Source organism: Eptatretus burgeri, chromosome 5, assembly GCF_056783735.1.
Source record: "Eptatretus burgeri isolate ZD-2024b chromosome 5, Ebu_testis_v1, whole genome shotgun sequence".
Taxonomy (NCBI): domain Eukaryota; kingdom Metazoa; phylum Chordata; class Myxini; order Myxiniformes; family Myxinidae; genus Eptatretus; species Eptatretus burgeri.
The window spans coordinates 4,082,211-4,105,090 of record NC_140965.1 but is presented as its reverse complement, the minus strand read 5'-3'; the positions used below and the strand labels follow the sequence as shown (position 1 = coordinate 4,105,090).

Genomic DNA, 22,880 nt, shown 5'->3' with positions numbered 1-22,880 from the left:
ACCTTTGGTAAACCCATGCTGACTACCTTTAATTGGTTTGTATTTGCTTAAATGGTTCCTCATCCGGTCCTTAATTAATGTCTCCAACACCTTCCCCACAACTGAAGTCAAACTAACAGGTCTATAGTTTCCCAGTTCTTCTCTGGATCCTTTATTAAATCATGTTGTTACATTCGCTACTCTCCAATCCTCCGGTACCTGTCCTGACTCCAGGGAACTATTGAGAATATCCATTAACATCTCGCTGACCTGTTCAGCACCTCCATCAATACTCTCAGGTGTATATTATCTGGACCCGGAGCCTTATCTACTCTTAGATTACCTCGATGTTCCTTTGCTTCCTCCACTCCAACCTGGATCTTCTGTAAAAGCCCTTCTTCACCTCCTTGATAAATACTCTCAGCTATTGGCAATTATCCTGACTATGACCGTTTTTACAGCCATTTTTCCCTGCTGTGCAGGGGTTTGGCTTTTTGTGAGGCAAATGTTTTATGGCCGGATGCCCTTCCTGACGCCAACCCTGGTCGCCTCTTACGACACACAGGGATATGGTACACCTATTCTAACCGGGGCATACACCGGGACCAGTTCACTGGTACTCATTTCGCCGACCTCGGAAGGATGACAGGCTGAGTCAACCCCCTGGTGTTAATTCAGCAGCCAACGGGGCTTGAACTCAGGACACTGGGATCCCAAGCCGCCACCCTAACCACTTAGCCAACACCAGGCTTGCAATTATCCTGACTGTTCTTGTGTAAAAGTTGAAGCAAAATCCCTGCTTAATAAGCCTGCCATCTTACCTTCATCACGAACCACTCTCCCGGTGCTATTCCTCAATGGGCCCACACTGGTTCTAACCTGTTATTTTCCCCTGATATATTCAAAGAAATCCTTGTTATTATGCTTGATATTTATAGCCATGTCCTTCTCATACTCTCTTTTGGTTTGTCGAGTTATTTTCTGAACTTGCCCCTCTGTTTACTCTGATAGTGATGCGTATAAATCTAACTCCGGTGCTGTTATTTTAAACCTAATAAATACTTTCTGCTTCTCCTTAATCGCGTTCCTTATCTCACTACTCAACCACCCTGACCTCTTTCTGTTTCTAGTTTTACACCTCATTGGATTGTACTTACTCTGCACTCTACACATTTGCTCCTTTAAGGTTTCCCATTTCTCTGATGTTGATTGTCCTGTTGTTAGAGTCTCCCAATCTACGACATCACCCAACTCTCTCCACATACCCTCAAGGTTTGCCTTCCTGAAATCTAATAGCCTTACCCCACTATCCTGAACTCTAACCCTTAACAGAATCCTTGCACACACAATGTTATGGGCACTTGCTCCTAAATGCTCCCCTACCTCCACCTCGTCCACAATATTGGGTTTGTTACCAAAAAGGAGGTCTAACACTGCACTCCCCCTCGTGGGCTTATCTACAAACTGGGTTAAAAAACAATCTTGGAATAAAACGAGGAAATCCTCATCTGCTCTGCCCTTTCCATGTTCCTGGACCCAATCTATCCCTGGCAAGTTAAAATTGGTTGTTGGCATCACTTCCGGTTGACATCACTTCCGGTTGTTTGCACGCGGCTGTGTATGCTCCTAAGCCAGATCAAGATGAGCGGTTTTTTGTTGTTGTTGTTGTTGTTGTTTTGCGTATTTTATCGAGATTATGTCGGGTTTACGGTTTACACATGCAAGCAGGGAAACGGCCATAAAACGGTGATGATGATGATGATGATGATGGTTGTGGGACTGAATTTAAAAAGGTGTAGTGTGTTCATAACAGTTTTAGCAGGTATTTATGTGAGTTTATTGAAATAAGCAGGGAGAGGAGAATGCCTGATTGAAATTTATTGAAAGAGAATGCCTCTGTTAAGTTTTGTGTCAATGTCAGTTGGGACCTTGGGAATATGGTGGTGAGAAAGGGTATAAATAGAGAGGGAAGGAGAAAAGAAGAGGAGTACATAGAATGTGATAGATGCTGAATGTGGGCCATGTCAAGAATAGGGGAAACAGAGGGTCCTTACTGTTGTAGTAAGTGTGAGGAAATAGCTCACTTGAGGATAGTTATTATGAGGTTGAAGTAACAGATAGATAATTTACAGCAAATATCAGAATGTGAGAAATTTGTAGATAATAATTGGTTATGGTTGTTGAGTGAGGTTGCTGAGGATATTGGCAGTGGTGAGGGTGCAGCGTGAGCAGGCAGTGATGAGGGTGCAGCAGGAACAGGCAGTGGTAAGGGTGCTGCGACTGCAGGCAGTGGTGAGGGTGCAGAGACTGCAGGCAGTGGTGAGGGTGCAGAGACTGCAGGCAGTGGTGAGGGTGCAGAGACTGCAGGCAGTGGTGAGGGTGCAGAGACTGCAGGCAGTGGTGAGGGTCAGAGACTGCAGGCAGTGGTGAGGGTGGTAATAGATAGGGAAGGTAAGCAGGCAGCACACACAGTTCCAGGCAGCTACAGATAAAGCAAACAGGGTTTTAGGTTGTATTCGGAGAGGGATCATTTATAAATCAAAAGAGGTGGTATTAAGATTGTGCAGGAATTTAGTGAGGGCCACATCTAGAATATTGTGTGAAATTTTGGTCACCACAATTCAGGAAGGACATAGATGCCATCGAGAGGGTTCAGTGCAGGGTTACTAGATTGATTCCGTGCTACCTCGACTCAGCTATGAGGAGCGGCTGAAGGAGATAGGGCTTTTCCATTAGAAAGGAGGCAATTACGAGGAGATATGATAGAGGTGTTTAAGATAATGAAAGGTAGAGATAAAATAAGTGTTCTTCTTCTTTCGGCGGCTCCCTTGAGGGGTCGCCACAGCGGATCATTCGTATGATCCGCATAGTGATTTGGCTTCGTTTTTATGCCAGATGCCCTTCCTGTCGCAACCCTGGTCGCCTCTTACGACACAGGGATATGGTACACCTATTATAACCGGGGCATACACCGGGACCAGTACACTGGTAGTCATTTCGCCGACCTCGGAAGGATGACAGGCTGAGTCAACCCCACGGTGTGTATTAATTCAAGCGGCCAACGGGGCTTGAACTCAGGACGTTTATGGATCCCAAGCCGCGACCCAAACCACTACGCCAACACCAGGCTGTAGAGATAAAATAAGTATAGATGAATTATTCAGCAGAGTTGACAGTGATAGGACCAGGGTTCATAGCCTGAGAGTAAAGAAGAGAGTTAAGACGGTCGTATGGCAGGGGTCTTTTACTCAGAGAGCAGTTGATGTATGGAATGGTCTCCCTGGAAAGGTAGTGGCAGCAGAAGCAGTCGATAAGTTTAAATTGGATTTAGATAGGTACCTTGAAGTTATGGAGATGGAGGGGTATCGGGATGTTGGCAGGACTTTTTGATAGCTTGAGCATAGATGGGTGATTGTGTGATTGTGTACGGAGTGTTGTTGGTGGGGGTCTCGTTAAGGGGGTGTTGCGTGGTTGATGTGTTTTTTGTTTTTTTTACCCAAGAAACGTCTTTGCCCATGCCCTCCTTCCCTTGAAAGAAAAAATTCCACAAAGAAAAATACAAAAAATTACCAAAAAAAATACAAAAATACCCTGCATTTTTCTTTTTTAAATCTGGTGGTGATAAATTGGTCTCGTGTTGATGTGGCGCAGGCATGATGGGCCTAATGGCCTCCACCTGTGTAATTTCCTTGTGTAACTTGTTAAATCGAGGGGAAAAAAGTAGTGAACAAATGGAATGTCATGGAAGTTATTTTATTTTATTCACCCCTGTTGGACTTCGTCCGAAATGGGGGCTTATGGATTTGGTCTCGATTTTCATGTCCTTGTGTACGTGCGTGTGTGTGTGTGCGCGCCCGCTCCCATATCCCTAACATGTCTGGACCGATTTTATTCGTACTTGGCAAAAAGACAACACATGATGGTGTACGTATGCACGTCATTGTTTTTTTTCCGAGTTCAGATCCAAGATGGCCAACCGGCGCCCATTTTCGTACTTAAATGTATCCCAACCATTTCTCAGACATGTATGGTCCGATTTTGTTTAAACTTGGTACAAGCACAGTGCATGACGGCATGCATGTGCACCTTTATTTTGTGATCTGTTCAAAGATGGCTGATTGGGAGACTGGTGGCCATTTTAGTTGTACATAAATATGGCTAGCCCTTTAACTCTGCACAGGAAAATTTATAAAATAACGGGGGCTTTGACATTGATGTTTTTTTTTAACTTGTTTTTACAGTGCTTGATATAAGGTCAAGGAGGATCTTGTACATATACGTACATCATATGTTGTGATGCTAATCCAGAAGAGTATTGTTGTGTTGTATTGTGGCATCATAATGTAGTGTCATTCCTACCTTTTTTTTTTTTGAGATTTCACCCCTATGTTTTTACATTTTTATTAAAATGTTTTTTTTTTCTTGTTATAAATAGAGGGCCTGAGCATTGATTTGTGTGCTGGTAGATTCCTGTGTCCATTCTGTGGTGATTCTGTAGTAGCAGCCAAATCATATTCAGGTTCCTCCCGATGACTCCATCTTTGTCTATTTGGGTTCCTCCTGATACTCCAGTGCTGTATTTAGGAATTTATTTGATTAGTCGGATGGTATGTAACACACCAATGAACAAGAGGTGGGAGCAGAGGAGAAGTCACAACCAGAGTTACTCCTGAGGATTGGGAGGTGTAAGGTCAGTACAAGGGCTGTGAGAAATTGAGTTATTGATGTAAAGAGCAACTCTGCCACCAGGGCATGGTTCAGGTGCATCAAATCGGAGGAGACAGGACCCAGGAAGAGACGGTAAGTAGTCGGGGATGTCCTGTGGGAGGAAGGATTCTGTTAAACAGATAATGTCTGATTTATCAGCAGAGGCCTGGATTGAGAGATGTCAGGTTCGAGTGGAGACCTCAAATGTGTGAGGTTCACATAGTTAGAGATGGGGGAACGAGGTGTTGGGATGGTGCAGGATGGGTAGGGGGAGCCTTTACAGGGGTAAGGTGAGGAATTGAGGAGAGGGGGTGGGTGAGGTGGAAGGTTCGAGTGTGTGAGGGTGCTTCTTTCTGAGGCCGGGCTGTTCGAGCTGGATGGATTGCAGCAGAAATTGCACACTTTGGGGCTTCCAAGTTCCTAGCACTACCATCACAACTGGAAAAGTATGTTAGGACATGGGTTGGCCTGTTAAGAATTCCAATCTGAACATGATGCTGTCAACCTAAGTTTAAATCGCATAGGCTATTTGAACTTATCCAGCATTCACTAATTTCTTTGCAATCCCTGGTGAATTGAACTGATGTCCATTCATGTATTTGTCCCAATTGTGATTGATGTACCATGACCCTGAGATTGAGATAAGTGTGAAATTGATTTAAATATGAGAAAACTAGCACAAGTGAAGGGTCCTGGCTCTCGGGGGGAGTTCGTGTACATGACTCTTTCAGAGCGGTGGTTTAAATTTTCTTGTTCTGTATGCCAAGACCTTCAAAAAAAGTTTGGGTGACACCTCCAGGTCAAGTTCATTGTCTCTGCAGAGCCCAACTGGGATTTTCGGTTGGGTGCCAAGCAGTTAAATCACAGTACTGGTGATTCATTGAATAAATCATTATTAGGCATACATAAATTATTAATTTTGATTTATTTCCATTGTGTGAATAGTACTAACAACTTTCTAGCATGATTCATTGCCCTAAATCTTGACTCACAGGACAAATTGGCCATATTTTACTAAGTTTTAGCCAAAAAACGCTTTCACTTTGAAAGTAGCTATAAGTTTGATGGCTTCTCAATCACCCAATGTTGTACGTAGAGTACACGAAATTGGCCAAACCATTCCTCAATAAGTTCTCTGAGCAATCCAATTTTCATATTGTGACTTCAGAGCTCCGTGTGATGCCGATGGGGCCCATTGTAACCCAAAAACACTCCACCCCTAAATAGCCACATTTCGGGCATATTGTCAAAATGATCATATCTCCAAAAGTAAGTGTCATAGGAAGTTGATCTTTGTGTCTATATAGAGGCTTTTGATGCCAAAGAATTCATTAGTACCATTATTGTGACTTTTGGAATTGACCTAATTGTCATAATTCCAATACATCCATCAAAATGGCTGCCAAAATTGTAAAATTAAATATGACGTCATTTATAACAACAAAATTAAGGGTAACGCACTAAAAGTCAGAGACGCACTCCCCTCAGAGCCTATACTAAATGAAGCATCATAATTACGTTTAACTGCACTTATGAGATGGAGCAACAAAAAGTATGCTATTTCTTTTGTCAGGACTGTGAAGAGTGACGTGAGTGCCATGCTGTCGCCTGATCAACCGTCTCCGAATGCCTTAATACCGAAAATCTGTTTTCAATTATGGAGTCTGTAACACCATTACGGTCATCCAAAGGCAATTCTTTTGAAGTGACTAACTGTATCATCTGCCAGAAAGCAAGAGATGATAAAGTTGTAAGCACAAGCAATGCGATTTTCTTTTAATATACAATGTCACGGCTTGTAAAAGAGCTAACACACAGAATGTACAACAAGGGGAGCAGGAGACGAGAGGGGTGGGAGAGGGAAGGTAAAAACAGTGGGGAACAGAGACATTAGGGGATCTACGGAAGGGAGAGGGATGGGTCGGGTTACATGGAGGTAAACAAGATGGACATTACAGGGACTTTCAGGTCTTTACACGACATGGACTTTCAGGGAGGAAAGCAGGGAATTTGAAGGAGGTGGGTTGGGGTGGATTAATGGGGGTAGAAAAGATCATGGTTTTGGATGGGGGAAGATAAGATATGGTGGTGAACAGTTGTTTTAAAAACCTGGAGGGAAGAGTGGGTTGCTTCTTTTTTTTTGGAGAACATGTCAAGGCTCGTTTGAGAGTGAACACACAACGCACAGCAAGGGGGGGGGGCAGGAGACAAGAGGGGCGTGGGAAGGACAAAACAGTGGGGAACAGAGACATTAGGAGATCTGTGGAAGGGATGGGGTGGGGAACACGGGGTATACAAAATGGATACTACAGGGACTTTCAGGAAGGAAAGCAGGGAATTTGAAGGAGGTGGGTTTAGGGTGGATTAACGGGGGTAGAAAAGATCAAGGATTTGGATGGGAGATGATAGGTGGTGGTGAACAGCTGTTTTGAAGGCCTGGATGGAAGAATGGGATTGAACAGAGTGAGGGAGTTTTTTCCAAAGGTGGGGAAAAGAGGAATGAAAGAGTGAAGGTGAGCAATGATTCGTGATTTTGGTAGTTTTACCAGAAGGGGGTTGTTCGCGGACCTCGAGCGCCCTGCGGAAATATGGTGGGGACAAATCGCAGACAGAGGAGGGGGGGTGAGACCAGAGAGGAGACTGTAGAAGACAGAAAGACCACCGACCTGCCTGCGGTGAGAGAGCGAGAGGCCCAAAAACTCAGCCTCATTGTGGGAGATACCAATTATCCGAAATGCCTTGGTTTTCACAGCGCGAAGCCGAGAAAGGTGAGAGGCACAAGCAACAGCCCAGAGGGGAGGGCAGTACTCCATCAGGCTGCAGACAAAAGATTTGTATGTGGTCAGGAGCTCAGGTGTGCCAAAAAAGGACTTTGAACGATGAAGGATGACCTGTCGGTGACTGATTTGGAGACCAGCTTGGAAATGTGGCTTTCCGAGGAATTATCATGCCAGATAGTGAGATGCAAAATTTTGAATGAAAGGACTTCTTCAAGAGGATTGCTGAGAAAGTAGATGGGGGCCATTTTCCAAATGGTCCTTTTGGAGAGACAAAATGAGTGTGAGAGTTGTGAGGATTGAAAGACATGTTCCAAGTGTTGGACCAGCTTGTGATTTTATCTCTGCAGAGAGTGAAGAGGCTGCTGCTTGCCAGTCTGAGGGATGACAGATGGTACGGCAGAGGGTGGAGTCATCAGCAAAGAGATAAAGAGGATTTTCCAGAGAGTCAGAGAGATCATTGATGAAAACCAGAAAAAGAACAGGGCCCAGAACGCTACCTTGAGAAACTCCAGCCTGGACAGGAAGAGGGGGATGAGAGTATTCCATTAAGTGCAACACCTTGATTGTGACAGGAGAGGAAGTCTGCGAACCATGAGTGGAGATTGCCTTGGATGCCATGGGAAGAGAGTTTGGTGAGCAGGGCAGGGTGCCAGACCCTGTCAAAAGCACGTGATATGTCTAGGGATATGGCTCTGATTTCATGTCCGGCATTGAGGACTTCCATCCATTGTTGGGAGAGCAGAAGCAGCATATCCAGTGTAGAGTGACCTGGTCTGAAACCAAATTGAAGATCGGAAATCAAGCCATTAGAGAAGAGGAAGGATTTAATGTCTGAAGTGATGATGGATTCCATAACCTTGCTGATGATTGGCAGAAGGCTGATTGGTCTGTAGTTGCAGGGATCTGTTTTAGCACCTTTTTTATGCAGAGTGGTATTGACTCAGCCTGTCATTCTTCTGGGGTCGGCAAAAATGAGTACCGGCTTTCTTGGCTGGAAGAGCCATTGAAGTATCCTGTGTCAGAGAGGCAACCTGCCCACGATTGTGCCCAATAGCCCGGTAGACTGCTTCGGCAGCATCAACTCTCTGCACAGAGTATGGTCCCAATGGATTTGGATTTATTTTTTTTGGTAATGCTGGCAGATTTCCAAGCAGATGGCAGATGACCTTGAGCAAATGAGAGGGTGAATAGAACAGAGAGAGGGTGAGCAAGAGCAAAAGAGCAGGTTTTAGGACACGTGGGCTGATGCCGTCTGGACTGGTTGCAGAATTGGAGTCGAGGTTTGACAGCAAAATCTCCACCTTGTCAGGAAAAAAAGGACACAGAGTCCAGGAACCGTTGGGTGTGACTGAGTAAAGTGGGTACAGAAAGCGATGGTTTTGGGACACAAGATTTTGAAGCAAACACGGAGTTTCAGCATTCAGCCTTTTCATGTGCAGTGCAAGCTGTGCAGCCATTTGACGTAAGGGAGGGGATGGAGGGGGAACATACACCAGAAATAGACTTAACTACATGCCACCAGGATTTGGAGGAAGGGGAGATGTTTTGCAGTTCAGTCTTGAGATGAGAAAGGTGTTGTTTCCTGGCTCTCTTCATGGTAGCCACACACTTGTTCCGAGCTTTGTGGAAAGAACTGAGATCACCTTCAGTTGGATTTGACTTTCATGAGGAGAAGCTGTTTCAGGACAATTGCCTCACCACAAGTTTCATTGTACCTTGCATGGAAGGAAGGCTATGACAACTGAAGATGAGATGGGATAAATCTGTGCATGAGAGAGAGCAAATTTCTTTGAAATAATTCCCAGGATGACTTTATGTCAGAGAAAGTAAAGATGGGAGACCACCGAGCAGTTTTATGGCTGCTTGAAGACCTGAGTGAAATGCCAGATTCGACAGTGCTGAGGTGGTTCTCTAATAATAGCCAGAGAGATATCTACTTTAACAAGCATGTGATCTGATGAACCAACTGGAGCAGATGAAGAACAGCAGACATTTTCAGGGAAATTGGTCAATATCAGGTCCAGAAGAGATATGGAGAACCATTGGTTGAGATCCAGGTCAGGAAGTTGACAGATTTTGATTGTGATTGTATCAGTCCAAATGAGTCACAGAAGTCTTTTTCTGATATGCAATGGCAGGTGAGAGAGGTACCCACACCCAGCCAACTTGTGTGATGACAATTGTAGTCAACACATATGAGGACGGAAGAGTTGGGATGAGATGATAGTCGTTGGTCCATGTTTTCGGCAAGCAAGATGTAAATGGCGTCATCACTGTTTGGTGGACGGTACAACACTCATATAAACATGAGGTGGTAGCGGATGGGAAGCTGTAGCCAGAGGAATTCTTGAGGGTGTGGGGGAGTGAGGGGAGTGGATGGAGAGTAAGGAACAGTGTTTTTGATGGAGAGCAACTCCGCCACCAGGACGAGGCTCAGGTCTATCAGACCGGTGGAAGGAGTAACCGGGGAGAGATATGAGGGAATCAGAGACGTCTTGAAGGAGGAAAGATTATTTTCCGCATATTATGTCTGTTTTGTCAGTGGCAACTTGTACGGAAAGATCTGTCAGGCTTGAGCAAAGACCCCTGATAGTTGAGGTCCACATTGTTAATGAAGAGGGACAGGAGGAGGCTTTGGGTGAAGTGGAGGGGAGGGGGAGGGTAGGACGAGGGAGGGAGGGAGGGAGAGTTGTTGACAAGGGGGGGGGGGGTTGCAAAGAGCTCGGGGAGAGGGCCGGATGAGGAGGAGAAAAGAATCGGTGGTGATGGGATGAGGCACAGTGGGGTGTAATAAGAGAGTTGTAATAATAATAAGGAAGATGAGGACTGGAGGAGGTGGAGGGATGAGATGGAAGAGAGAGGGTAGTGGAAGGAGGCAGCTTTGTGTATGTGAGGGGGGGCAATTTTGAGAAGGGGGAGTGAGGGGGAGGCTGGAGGGAGAAGTGTGGGAGGGAGAGTTGAGGGGGGAGTTTTTGAGAAAGTTGAGAGGGTAGCTTGGAGGGGGAAATGTATGAAGGTTGCTTTGAGAGGGAGGGGAGACGATGAGAGCAGGCATGGCGAAGGGGCAGGAGGGCAATGGGATTGGTAGGGAGAGGGAGCGATGAGAATTGGTGAAGGTATGGTTAAGAAGGGTGCGGCAGGGGGAGATACAAGATTTGAGGGGTTGGGAAGAGGGGGAGCTGTGATGAGAGGAAAGAAAGAGCATGTTTGAAATATTGAGTGTACTGCTTGAGAGAGTGAGATATCTGTTTGGTTAGAATGGAGCCCACAGATGTTAGAACACCATCCAGTTTGGGACACCAGAGGAGGAGCTGATACTGAAGTAGATGACTGTGAAGAGGTGGTAAGAGTGGGGGGAGGATGTTGGGCGTGATGAGAAGGGTAAGGAAAGGGTATAACTGGTGAGGGGTTAGGAGGAGATAGATTTTAGGAGGTGGGGTGAATTGCCACTGAAGTTTGAAAAAAAAGGATGATTGATGGAACACAAACATGCATTGCAAACTGGGATTTAATTTTTTTTTACCCTACGGGGTCTAAAGGCCCTGTCACACCTTGACGATTTAGGCAACGTATGCCTGGCGTATGCAAAATTGGGCTAAAACGCTGGCACACGTCGAATACGTTATGGGTAAGTTTGTATACGTTAAGAGCACGCTGGCATACATCGTAGTACGCTGGAAAATGTCGTAGTTCGCCGAGCTGTTAGACAAATTTTCCATGCTTGAAATTTCCCGACGTATGCCAGCGTATGACTCACACGTTCCGCATAACGCTGGCATAAGTTGTAGACACGTTACGCGATCGTTGACACACGTCGACACACGTTACTTGTAAGTTACTCATAAGTCGAAACACGTCGAGGTAATGTTTAGCGTACCCGAAACATTTCTAACCTATGAGTTACGTGTTGTAGGCACGTTACGCGATCGTTGACACACGTCCACACACGTTACTTGTACGTTACTCATAAGTCGAAACACGTCAAGGTAATGGTTAGCGTCAGTGTTCCAGACTCCCTGGTTTTTTTTATTATTTTTATTTTTTTTCCTTCAGTATGACGGTGATGTTGACACTTTGATTTCTAGTGCAGTTATAATATAATATAATTAAAAGGCTGCCGCTCAACGATTTAAATCATAACCGTCATACCGAAGAAAAAAAAATAATAAAAAACCAGGGAGTCTGGAACACTGACACTAACCATTACCTTGACGTGTTTCAACTTATGAGTAACGTACAAGTAACGTATGTCAACGTGTGTCAACAATCGCGTAGCGTGCCTACAACTTATGCCAGTGTATGCGGAATGTGTGTCATGCGTCGAGTACGTCGAGAAATTTTCAACATGCTGAAAATTTCTTGACTTACTCGGCGTACAATGATGTATGCCAGCGTACTACGACGTATGCCAGCATACTACGACATATGCCAGCGTGCTCTTAACGTCTACAAAACTTACCCATAACGTATTTGACGTGTGCCAGCTTGGTTCGGCAATTTTTTCATACGTCGGCATACGCTGGCTAAAACGTCAAGGTGTGACAGCAGCTTCACACTTCAATGTCTAGTGCGGTTATGATTTGAATTGTCGAGCCGCAGCCTATGAATAGCCTACGCCACATGATCTTCGGCGATACGCTGTCGCGCTATGCATAAGTTAGACTATCGTTGGGCATAGGTTGTGAACACCGACAACACGCTTAGCATTCGTTGGTATAAGTTATCTATATGTGATTAAAACGTTCTGTTTACGTTACTAATACGTTATGCATATGTCCAACACGTTATTATACGCCCAAAAAATAAAAAAAAACATCAATGGTTCAGCGTACGCCAGCGTTTTACATACATTTTGATACGTTGCCATATGCTGGCTAAAACGTCAAGGTGTGACAGAGGCTTAAGCGCCGCTCGCGTTCTCTCTTTTCTTGTGTACCGTTCATTTGAACGTCTATTTCTCCATTGTTCGTGAACAGAATTTGATGACAATTGACAGGCATTGTCATTGACAGATGATATACGAGACACATCTGTGCAGGGATTAACTGAGCAAAAAGTGCGATTGTGGCCCTTCAGGCCGAGGAATGGCCCATTTTGGCCCATTTTCTTAAAATTGTTATTTCTCGGTTATTAGTGAATGGAACCGAACCAAACTTGACAGGTATGTTCTGGAAACCATTCCCCAGGCAATAACTGAGCCCAAAGTGCGATTCCGGCCCTTTGGGCTGATAAACGGCTCATTCGGCCCATTTTCTTAAAATTATTTTTAAAAATTTTTTTTAATGCGCTGGGTGATGCCCAATGCAAAATTGAGTCACAAATGATGATTTGAAACTGGCCTCACTTTAGTGAGGTGTTCTGGTTTCTTTTTCTGATGCGATGAAAATCTTACAAAATTTCAAAACTATCCGTCGTCCGTGCTATTGCTCACCTGAGAGTTGTACGAATGAACTCCCACGGGGTATGTTCAATTTATTAGACGCCATTGAAGACATTACATGAGGGATGCAATGAAGGAGAATTAAGAGAATGGAGAAAAGAAATGTTGTAACAGTGGGACGATTTAGACACGGGATGAAGGAAAGGTTGAATTGAAAAGTCTTTTGAAGAAGCAGAACAAGAGTAGTGAATTATGATACAATACAGAGAACCACGCGTGTGAAAGAGGAAGTTGAAACATTTTAAGAGACCGGTTATTTATTTATTTATTTATTTATTTATTTATTTAAAGATTCGGTAGGATGAGGTAAAGGAAAGGTTGAAGAAAAAAATCGTGAAGGTGGATGGTGAATGTGGGTTGGCAAAAGTTTCTGTTAGGCAGATAATGTCTGGTTTGTCAGTGGCAACCTGCATGGAAAGATCTGAAAGGTTTGAGCGAAGGCCCCGGATATTTGAGGTCCACACTTTTAATGAAGAGGTAGGGGAGGAGGCTTTGGGTGCAGGAGGTGGAGGGGGCGGGGGAGGGTAGGACGAGGGACGAGGGGGAGAGGTAAGGAGGGTTGCTGAAGGAGTGTGGGGTATTGCAGAATAGCGAGGGGAGGGGGCCGAAATTTGTCCCAACCACATTTCCACAGGGCGCTCAAGGTCCGCCAACAACCCCCTTCTGGTAAAACTACCAAAATCACGAATCACTGCTCATCTTCACTCTTTCATTCCTCTTTTTTCCCGCCTTTGGAATAAACTTCCTCACTCTATTCTTTCCCATTCTTCCCTCCAGGCTTTCAAAACAGCTGTTCACCACCACCTCTTATCTTCCCCCATCCAAATCCTCGATCTTTTCTACCCCCGATAATCCACCCAAGCCCACTTCCTTCAATTCTCCTGCTTTCCTTCCTGAAAGTCCCTTTAATGTCCATCTTCCCCTCGCCATGTTCCCCGTCCCATCCCCATCCCTCTCCCTTCAACAGTTCACCTGTCTCTGTTCCCCAATGTTTTGTCCCTTCCACTCCCGCCCCTCTTGTCTCATGCCTCCTTGCTGTGAGTTGTGTGTTAGCTCTCATACGAGCCTCGACCAAGGTATAAAAAAAAAAAAAAAAAAAAAAAAAAAAAGTAGAAGGAAGATGGTAGATCAGCAGAAGGAGGAAGGAGAGTCGGTACAGGAAGTCATGTGGTTACGTGGAATATCAGGTGAGAAGGGAAAAGTTTTTTTGTTGTTGTTGTATTTTTTACATTTTCAGACATGGAACAGAGGGTATATTTGGGAGGGATAGGATGGTGGAGGGAAAAGTAGAGAAAATAAAAACTGATGGTAATATGGAGAAAATACAAATAAACATGATCGTGCACATGGACAGAAAGAGGGGTAGGCCTCAGGGAAACCCAATATGAAAAGACCACCGAAAACTGACCAAATAGCACAAGTTTTGAAACAAAACTGAACTAGGGACATACAGTAAACATGGAGGTAACAAAATGTACAGTCAAAACGGGAGAAACAATGTTCGGAAAGTTATCTTTGAGAGAGTCGGCAGAGACCCCTGGAGAGAACCAACCGTCACCTAAAAAACCAGAACCAGAAGTAATAATAATAATACTACAATAGTGTTACAGACTCCGTATTAAGACATTCGGAGACAGTTGATCAGGCTACAGCACCGCACCCACATCACTCTTCACACCCTTGAAATAAAAATAGCATACTGTTTGTTACTCCATCTCATAAGTACAGTTAAACATAATTATGATGCTTCATTTCATATATATGCTCTGAGGGGAGTGCTTCTCGATGACTCTTTTAGTGCGTTGCCTTTATTTTTGTTGTTCTCTATGACGTCATGCTTAATTATCTATTTTGGCAGCCATTTTGATGGACATCTTAGAATTTGGAAAATGAGGTGAACTCCAAAAATCACAATAATGGTACAAATGAATTCCTTGGCATCAAAAACCTCGATACAGATGCAAAGATCAACTTCCTATGACATTTACTTTCGGAGATATGATCATTATGACAAAATGCCCGAAAAAATGCTATTTAGGGGTGTAGTGTTTTTGGATTACAATGAGCACCATCAGCATCACATAGAGCTCTGAAGTAGCAATATGAAAATTGGATTGCTCAGAGCACTTAATGAGGAAACATTTGGCCAATTTTGCTTACTCTACATACAATATTGGGTGATTGAGAAGACATCATACTTAGAGCTACTTTCAAAGTGAAAGCAATTTTTGGCTAAAATTTAGTAAAATATGGCCATTTCGTCCTGTGAACAAAGGTTTATGGCAATGAATCATGCGAGAAAGTTGTTGGTACTATCCACGCAATCGAAATAAAGCAAAATGAATAATTTATATGTGCCTAATAATGATTTATTCAATGAATCTCCAATGCCGTCATTTTAGCTGCTTGGCGCCCAACCAAAAATCCCAGTTGGGCTCTGCAGAGAAAACGAACTTGACCTGGAGGTGTCACCCAAACTTTTTTTGAAGGTCTTGGCATACAGAAGAAGAAAATTTAAACTACTGCTCTAAAAGAGTCATATACATGAACTCCCCCCGAGCCTTTACGACAATGTCAATTTCCCAGGTCAAAAAACCAGTAAAGACCAGTAGCTTACTGGTCAACTGGTACCAGTTGAAAACCAGTAGCCAACTGGTACCAGTAAAGCCAGTTGGTTTCTTACTGGTTTTAATGTGGAAATTGTAATAGAGTGATATATTACCAGTTGAAATACAATTGTATTTAACTAACTGGTATCAACTGGGACCAGTACATTGTAACTGGTATCAACTGGGAGACCAGTACATTGCAACTGGTATCAACTGGGACCAGTACATTGCAACTGGTATCAACTGGAACCAGTAAGACTTTAACTGGTACAAATATGAGCTACTGATTTTTTCAACTGGGAAATTGGAATTCTGACTGAATTTAACTGGTACCAGTTGAAACCAATAGAGACCAGTTAAAGACCAATTAGAACCAATAGAGACCAGTTGAAAATGTGTACTGGTTTTAACTGGTTTTTCGACCTGGGTTGGCAAACCATTGTTTACCAAGAAAACATTACAAGGTGGAATCAGAGTTTTTCCTTTTTCAAAAGGTTTGTCTAAAACATGACCAATTTTAATGATAGAAGGAAACTCACTTGATGTCATTTTTATAATGGGAAGAATTTTTTTAATGCTGGCTGGAAATCACCGAGAAAAGGACTTGTATCTGTTCCGCAATTTTGACTCGAAATGGGCCATTCTTTCATGAATTGAAGGAAAACTTTTGATTTCCAATTTGTGAGTTACATGACAAAAAATATTTACAACTGAAAGAGTATTGGAAGGAAGGGACATTGGAAAAGTACTTTGTAGAAATATCAGGAAAGATTTATGTTACTGGGGTCTTCAGAAAACACCCATACATTTAATAGCAGACACAGGTTAATTATCAAGAATTTTAATAACCACTTATTATTAAAATAAGAATTTTAAGGACACAGGTTAATTTAATTTAACAAGAAAAATGTTAAAAAATGCAAACACAAACAACAATGCAGTGCAAAAAATAACTGGATTTAACATCCAAGAAAACGAAATTTCCCATGTACTGGATTCCTCAGTCCGTGTTCAATCTCATCCTTCCCTCCAGGGCTTCAAGATGGCTGTCCACCTCCTCCTCAGGTAATCTCCCATCCATGCTCATGATATTTTCTACCTTCATTAACCATCTCCAAGCGCACCACTTCCTTTCCAGGTTACTGTGTTTTCTCTCCCTCTCCCTCCACCCACCTTTGTGTTTTTTTGTTGCATTGCTGTTTCATCCTCAGATTTCCCTCCTGTTATCCCAGCTCCCTTCTTGCTGTGTTTCAGTTTGTATTCTGCTTGTTCCCCTTGCCAATTATCCTGCCAAGTGTCCCTCTATTTTGTCTCTCTACCTGCCCATATATCCTGCCGTTGGTGTGTTTCCTCTCTTTCCGCTGTGTTCTCTGTCCTGTTTTGATCTGTATTCTAGCTCCTGCATGACGAGTTTGAGTTATTTCATTAATCCAAGTGTATTTTACCAATACAGTATGATAGATAAAAAAATTCAAAACCAAGTTGGGCGTTGTATAGGTACCAACCCGCTTTTATGGAATGGTTCAGTGTAGTTTTTCAACCTTTCGAGTATTTCGTAGCAAGAAGCGTTATTTTAAAACACTACATGTACAAATGTGATCATATTTTCTTTATCTTTTGGGACGTTTTGTTTTGACGGTACAGCCTCGTGAGCATGCCAAAGTCTGACCGAGCGTCAGGTGTGCTTTTATCTTCTTTATTTATTAGACATCCTACAGATGTAAATGAACACTCGTTTTACTCTGCATGCGTTGTACATCACATACAGCGAATTTCACCTCCCTGCACCTTGTATTTATTGTTATTTCAAAAGAAATGCTTCTGTATGCTGCCCTCGAGGCTCAGTTTGCAAGTAACCTTCTACAATTCCAATAGAAGAGATGTAGTTACTCTTTTTTTGGAGGATGTGTTTTTGTTTTTTTTTATCCTCAAAAAATAGATCATAGTGAACACAGTCATGTTAAAAGATTGGCCTTTAAAACCCTACTCAAATTGTCATTATGAAGGTGACAGACAAATACACAGATACACACTGTGTTTTATAGAAGGGTAGATGATGCATATTTATTTATCAACATAATCACCTCTGCGTTCCACACGTTTCTGCCAATGTTCAAGTAGTTTCCTGATTCCATCACAATAGAACTGTGTGCGGTCTGCTGACTTAACCGCGGCCTTGACGTCTTTGGCGGAAGAGAAATGTTCTCCACGAAGGTGTTCCATAAGTCTCGGGAAGAAATTCAAATCTTATTGAGTCAAGTCGGGGCTGGTGATACTTTGTGGAAGTACTCAATTGACAGTCTCTTACTCTCAGGATCGTAATGGTGCGCCCAACTCTCATCTCCAGTTAGTCATCCCAACTCTCATCTCCAGTCAGTCATCCCAACGCTCATCTCCAGCCAGTCATCCCAACTCTCATCTCCAGTGCTTCACAGCACTGACAAAGTCGTGCTGCCCTCCGGCATCTTGACTAACATAGCACGGAGAATCTCGTGCCAGAATCATGAAGCTTCGCCCTCAATAGTGTGAAGAATTAATGGGCGGACTGCACTTTGTTTCATTGGACCATCTTTACCTGTTTTGGAGAAAAAGAATAGGAGGCATTATTTTTCAACACACCCTCGTATTTCTTCATCCATATCACCGAAATCTTTTTTTCCTCCGTTTTTACAATCTTTATTTTATTAATAATATTGGAAAATTGAATTTATACATTTGATACCATTGTGATTCTGTACAACTGTCCTTTTCAAATAATTTGTTCCTGGAGGTTTGGCCACCCAGTCATATTGGCTGAGCAACCTAAACACTGAGAGGTCAAACCGTCTTCTCGAGTCACAGGACATTGTTTAGCAGAAGACAATATGAAGTAAAAAAACACAAAAACATTTCCTGGCCTCTTCGAGAATCTCACACATAGTTATTAAGATTAATTATTATTTGCTCAACTCTTCATTAAGTATTCTCTATTTACAATACTCCATACAATATTTATATCCCAAACAAGAAAAAAAATGTTTTCTTTATGCCACCATTTTCGTTTTTATCCCCAGTTGTGAATTCAAGACTGGTGGCCTTTTACATTGTACACTCAAAATGTAATTAATTTCTATTTTCTTTTTTGATTACCTATTAAAATTAATGAGACGATTGGCCAAATCTCAGATAACCAAATGCATGTTTTACAGCACCCATGAGAGCAATTTCTTAACACAGTTGATTCTTACCAATTTGAAGAGGTATACAGTATTCCGTGGAGATCATTTGTGAAAACTTGAGTTGGTGAGAATGTTTTTGTTTCATCCAGCTTGGAAGATGGAGAGTAGCTGAGTATGCAAAGTATTCCCTGTTGTGCTACAAAACCCTTAGCTATGCATCCATCTTTGTAGATAATACCACGGAGTTTGTTTGTCTGCTTTCTTTTATCCTCTCTTTTCATCGTTTCATGCATCGTCACCAAATTTCAGAGGCATAATTAACAGTCTTACAATTCCACTTACAACATCTAAATTTACTTCCAACTTTTTATTCTGTTCTGCCCAGTTAAAAGTCGATTTGTGTTAAAGCGCGAGCCATGCCAGATGACCCATGGCATTCCAGTGGGTGGTGGTTCAAGCTCCACCTTCATAGAATTGTTAAGCTTCCTGCTATAGGATAAGGGGAAGGCTTATTACTGTTGTAGGGTTTGTTTCTACAATTAGTGCCCCCAATTTTTATTGGTACCACAGAGTTTTTTTTTTGACCCCAAGGAGTATGAAACCAACATTTAGAAAATTATTTTATTACCCTCGCCGAAGGAGAGGGTATTACATTTGGGTCCGTTTGTTTGTTTGGCCGCACAGAGCTTTCATGTTTTTGTCCGCAACTGCTTGTTGGATTGAGACGGAATTTTCACCAGAGGTGCGAACACTCATGTAGAATGTTTTAATGATAATTATGATGTCAAAGGTTATGTGGTGTGACAGCCATTTTGGAAAAATAGAAAAATTTTGGACCTCTATCTCTGCTGAAACTGCAACAAGGAAAAAGTTGAAACTTTGCACGTGGCAAGTACTCTTCATGGGGAACGTGACTTTTTTAATGACATCATAGTTGCCTAAAACTTATTAAAATCTTCTCCAGAATGGTTGGACAGATCGAGGGGAAATTTCACACAAATGTTCCCCAAGCCTTGGGTGAACAAGTTTGTTAAGGAATAATTGATTGGTCACATGGTTTGGCAGCCATATTGGATTGAAGAAAAATATTAAATAATGTTTTCTCTGGAATTGCTTGATCAATTGATGTGAAACTTCACAATTATGATATATCAGTGATGAGAAATACAAGTTTTAAATTTCATCATAATCGGACACATGGTCTGGCAGCCAGAATTATTTACTTTTTTGACCTGGGTTCTTTCTTAATTGTTTATTTATTTATTTTGAATAAGGCTCACTTGGCTGTGCCTGGATGGTCGAGGAGTAACAGCTGAAATGCAAATCCCATCCAGGTTCCTCCTGATGATGTCATCTTTGCTTTTTGCTTACTTGGGTTCCTTCTGATTACTCCAATGCAGGACTGTACCTGTTTCATCTTTCATTTGATTTGAATTGAATTTATTTTAATCCTATTCTAAATTCAGTTGAATAATAATATAAAAGTCATGGGTCAGGGTCAGGTGTCCGATCAACGTGGGGTTGTATCAAAGCGGGATGTCTTGGTACCCGGTCATCACTGTCAGCAGTTATAAAGTGGCAGTTCTAGTTATGTCTCATTAATTAGGTAACACACCAGAATACAAACACCACACAAAAGTCCTGGTGAGGGTCTGCAATCTCTCATTGCTCTTTTTCTTGTTTTTTTTTCTTCAAACACTTCCAACACTCAATATCCGAGCTGTTTCTATTTCTGAACTATATCTCAAAGCCGGCTGGGACTTTCATAATGAAATTTCGCCTCAATAATGTGAATAAAAAGGTTACACGTTTGACAATTTTTGACCTTAACCTCATTTTAAGGTCATGGCCTAATTATAAACATTTAACGTATTTCACCAAACTTTAAGGGCTTGTCCAATCGGAACGAAATTGCCCTCTCTAGATAGCCTCGAAGAAGGTGCATTTATGTGAAATTTTTATCATAATCCTCTGGGTTAAAGGTCAAGGTATTATTCCCCCGCAGAGGAGTAAACTACCATTTAGGTTTTTCTCCATTTTTTTTTTCTGCCAATGTCTGAGCTGTATCTCAGATCCAGCTGGGACTTTTGGAATGAAACTTTGCATCAATAAATGGAATAAAAGATATGTGGGGTTGACGTTTCTCGACCATGGCCTAATTTTAAGGTCCTGACCAAATTACAAATATTTTAACATTTTTCACCATAAGGTTTGGCCAATCGGAATGAAATTGCCTTCTCTAGATAACCAAGAGCCAGGTGCATTTATGCTTGATTTACATCCTACCCCTCCGGGTTAAAGGCCATGGTCAAATGGTGATCTGGAAAAAAAACAACTTGCACCTGTGTCCGAAGGAAGCGGTGCAGTTTGGCATTTCCTTCTTGTGATGCTTGGTACAGTAGCTGGAACTCCCTCTTGTGTCAATTCAGTGTCTGCACCGCTTAAAAAAAATTTTGACGGATGGACATAGCAAATATTGAAGCAGCTACACCGCTTTAATATCGCGTGTTTTTTGTCATCACTCAATTTTGCCAATGTGGCAACTCAAAGACGGCTTGGTCTTCCAAGATGTTCCTGCATCATAATAGTGTACCTGCACTGAAGTTGTCCATCTGATATTTGATGAGTCCTTGACCTACTTTTTCGGATTTTGACCGAATTAACAAAAAACAAAACACATTTTTTATCAAAACTTGAATAATTTTCCTCTGATTTGCATGATGTGAGTTTTGTGGATATCTTGTAGATGGGGACAAATTTTCTTCATTTACACTCTATCCCTAAATGTTGAAGGTCAAGGTCATATGGCATTCCAAAAAAAAAAAATGCCATCATATGATTATTGGCCAAGGGTAAGTCTTCGGCGATCGCCAAGGGTAAGCCATGGGAGGCTTACCCTTGGCAATCGCTTTGTGATCGCAAATATGGAGTTGTTTTTGTCTTCATTCTGTTCATTAGAGTATTGTTGTTGGATGGCTCTTATGTCCTATCAAATGCCATTCTATCTCATCACCAATCCTTGACAGGTATATTCGCTACTTTTGAATATATTAATGATTCAAATATGGGATGCAAGCTTCTGTGAGTATTTTGCATACAGTATAAAATGGTGAGCATCAGAAAAGTATCCTTTAAAGTTCACTGTAAACATTAAATACAATACTGTACGAGGCATTCTATTAAATGTAACAGATCCTCCGACCTTTGAAGTCAATGGTTAAAAAAAAATCATCACGACTCAGCTCACAAGGTATTTGCCTAATAGTTCTTCTTCTATGGTTTTGTGCCATAGTATCACATATGTCTCTCCTGGAGTCTCTGGAACATAAAGCACTCAACATTATTGGCATCTTCCGAAATGAGCTTGAAGCATAAGGCCTGTTGCTCTCACATCACAGACAGGTTAGTGGCCTCTCTGTTTTGTTTGTATTTCCTGCATCTTTGCTGGTCTTGCTCTTTAAGCCCTCTGGCCATATCCAACTCATTCAGGTTGCATGCATTCTTTCAGTAAACCCCTCCTGGTCAATCTCCCGAAAATCCAGGGTTACTGCCCACCTCCATTCTTTTGTTACTCTTTTCTCTCGTGTTTGGAACGGCCTTCTTGAGGGGCTTCAATTGTACGCTTTCCTTCAGAAATCGAAGCAAGTGGCGCACTACCATCTCATGTCATCTCCCATCCTTACCCACAATATTTTCGTCCCCTATTAACTCTATCGAACCCAAACCATCACTGACAGGTTGCTTAATTTCCTCCCATATTTGCTATTCTTCATTCCCTTGTTTGATTTGTCTAACTGCGGCCCTACTGTCACGATGTTGCCTTTTCCACAAAGGTTAACCTCACCACAAATGCAACACGAATCCCAAGGATAACGGTAACTGGCCTTCACTAATCCCAGTAATAACCTTAATCCGAACTCTAACTCATGCTAACTTTAACTTTACATTGTCAGTGTTTGTTTATTCATTGTCAACACAGTAGTGAGTACACTCACTTACCACTTTATCACTCATCAATGATTATACTACAGTGTGATACTTCTATTAGAATGCTGTACAGTGTTATTTTTCGATGTAAGAAAGTAAATGCAATTCTGCATTGCTGTTTGTTCTTTTCCTGTCCTTGCTCCTTTGGATGACATATGGCTGCATTCAACAAGCAATACCATCGTAAATGCTCACACACATCACACCGAATCACAGATAT

General features: G+C 42.3%; 1 protein-coding gene across 3 annotated transcripts in view; it reads left to right on the top strand.

Moving 5' to 3' along the window:
- Positions 1-22,880, top strand: part of LOC147025734 (reticulon-4 receptor-like 2) — a 127,046-nt gene that overhangs the window by 53,518 nt on the left and 50,648 nt on the right. The window contains exon 3 of one of the 3 annotated variants that reach the window (XM_085880435.1): positions 16,549-16,580. The exons of the other annotated variants lie outside the window; for them this stretch is intronic. Coding sequence (XP_085736561.1) covers positions 16,549-16,580 — 32 coding nt within the window. The remainder of the gene's footprint in view (positions 1-16,548; positions 16,581-22,880) is intronic. 3 annotated transcript variants of the gene reach the window in all.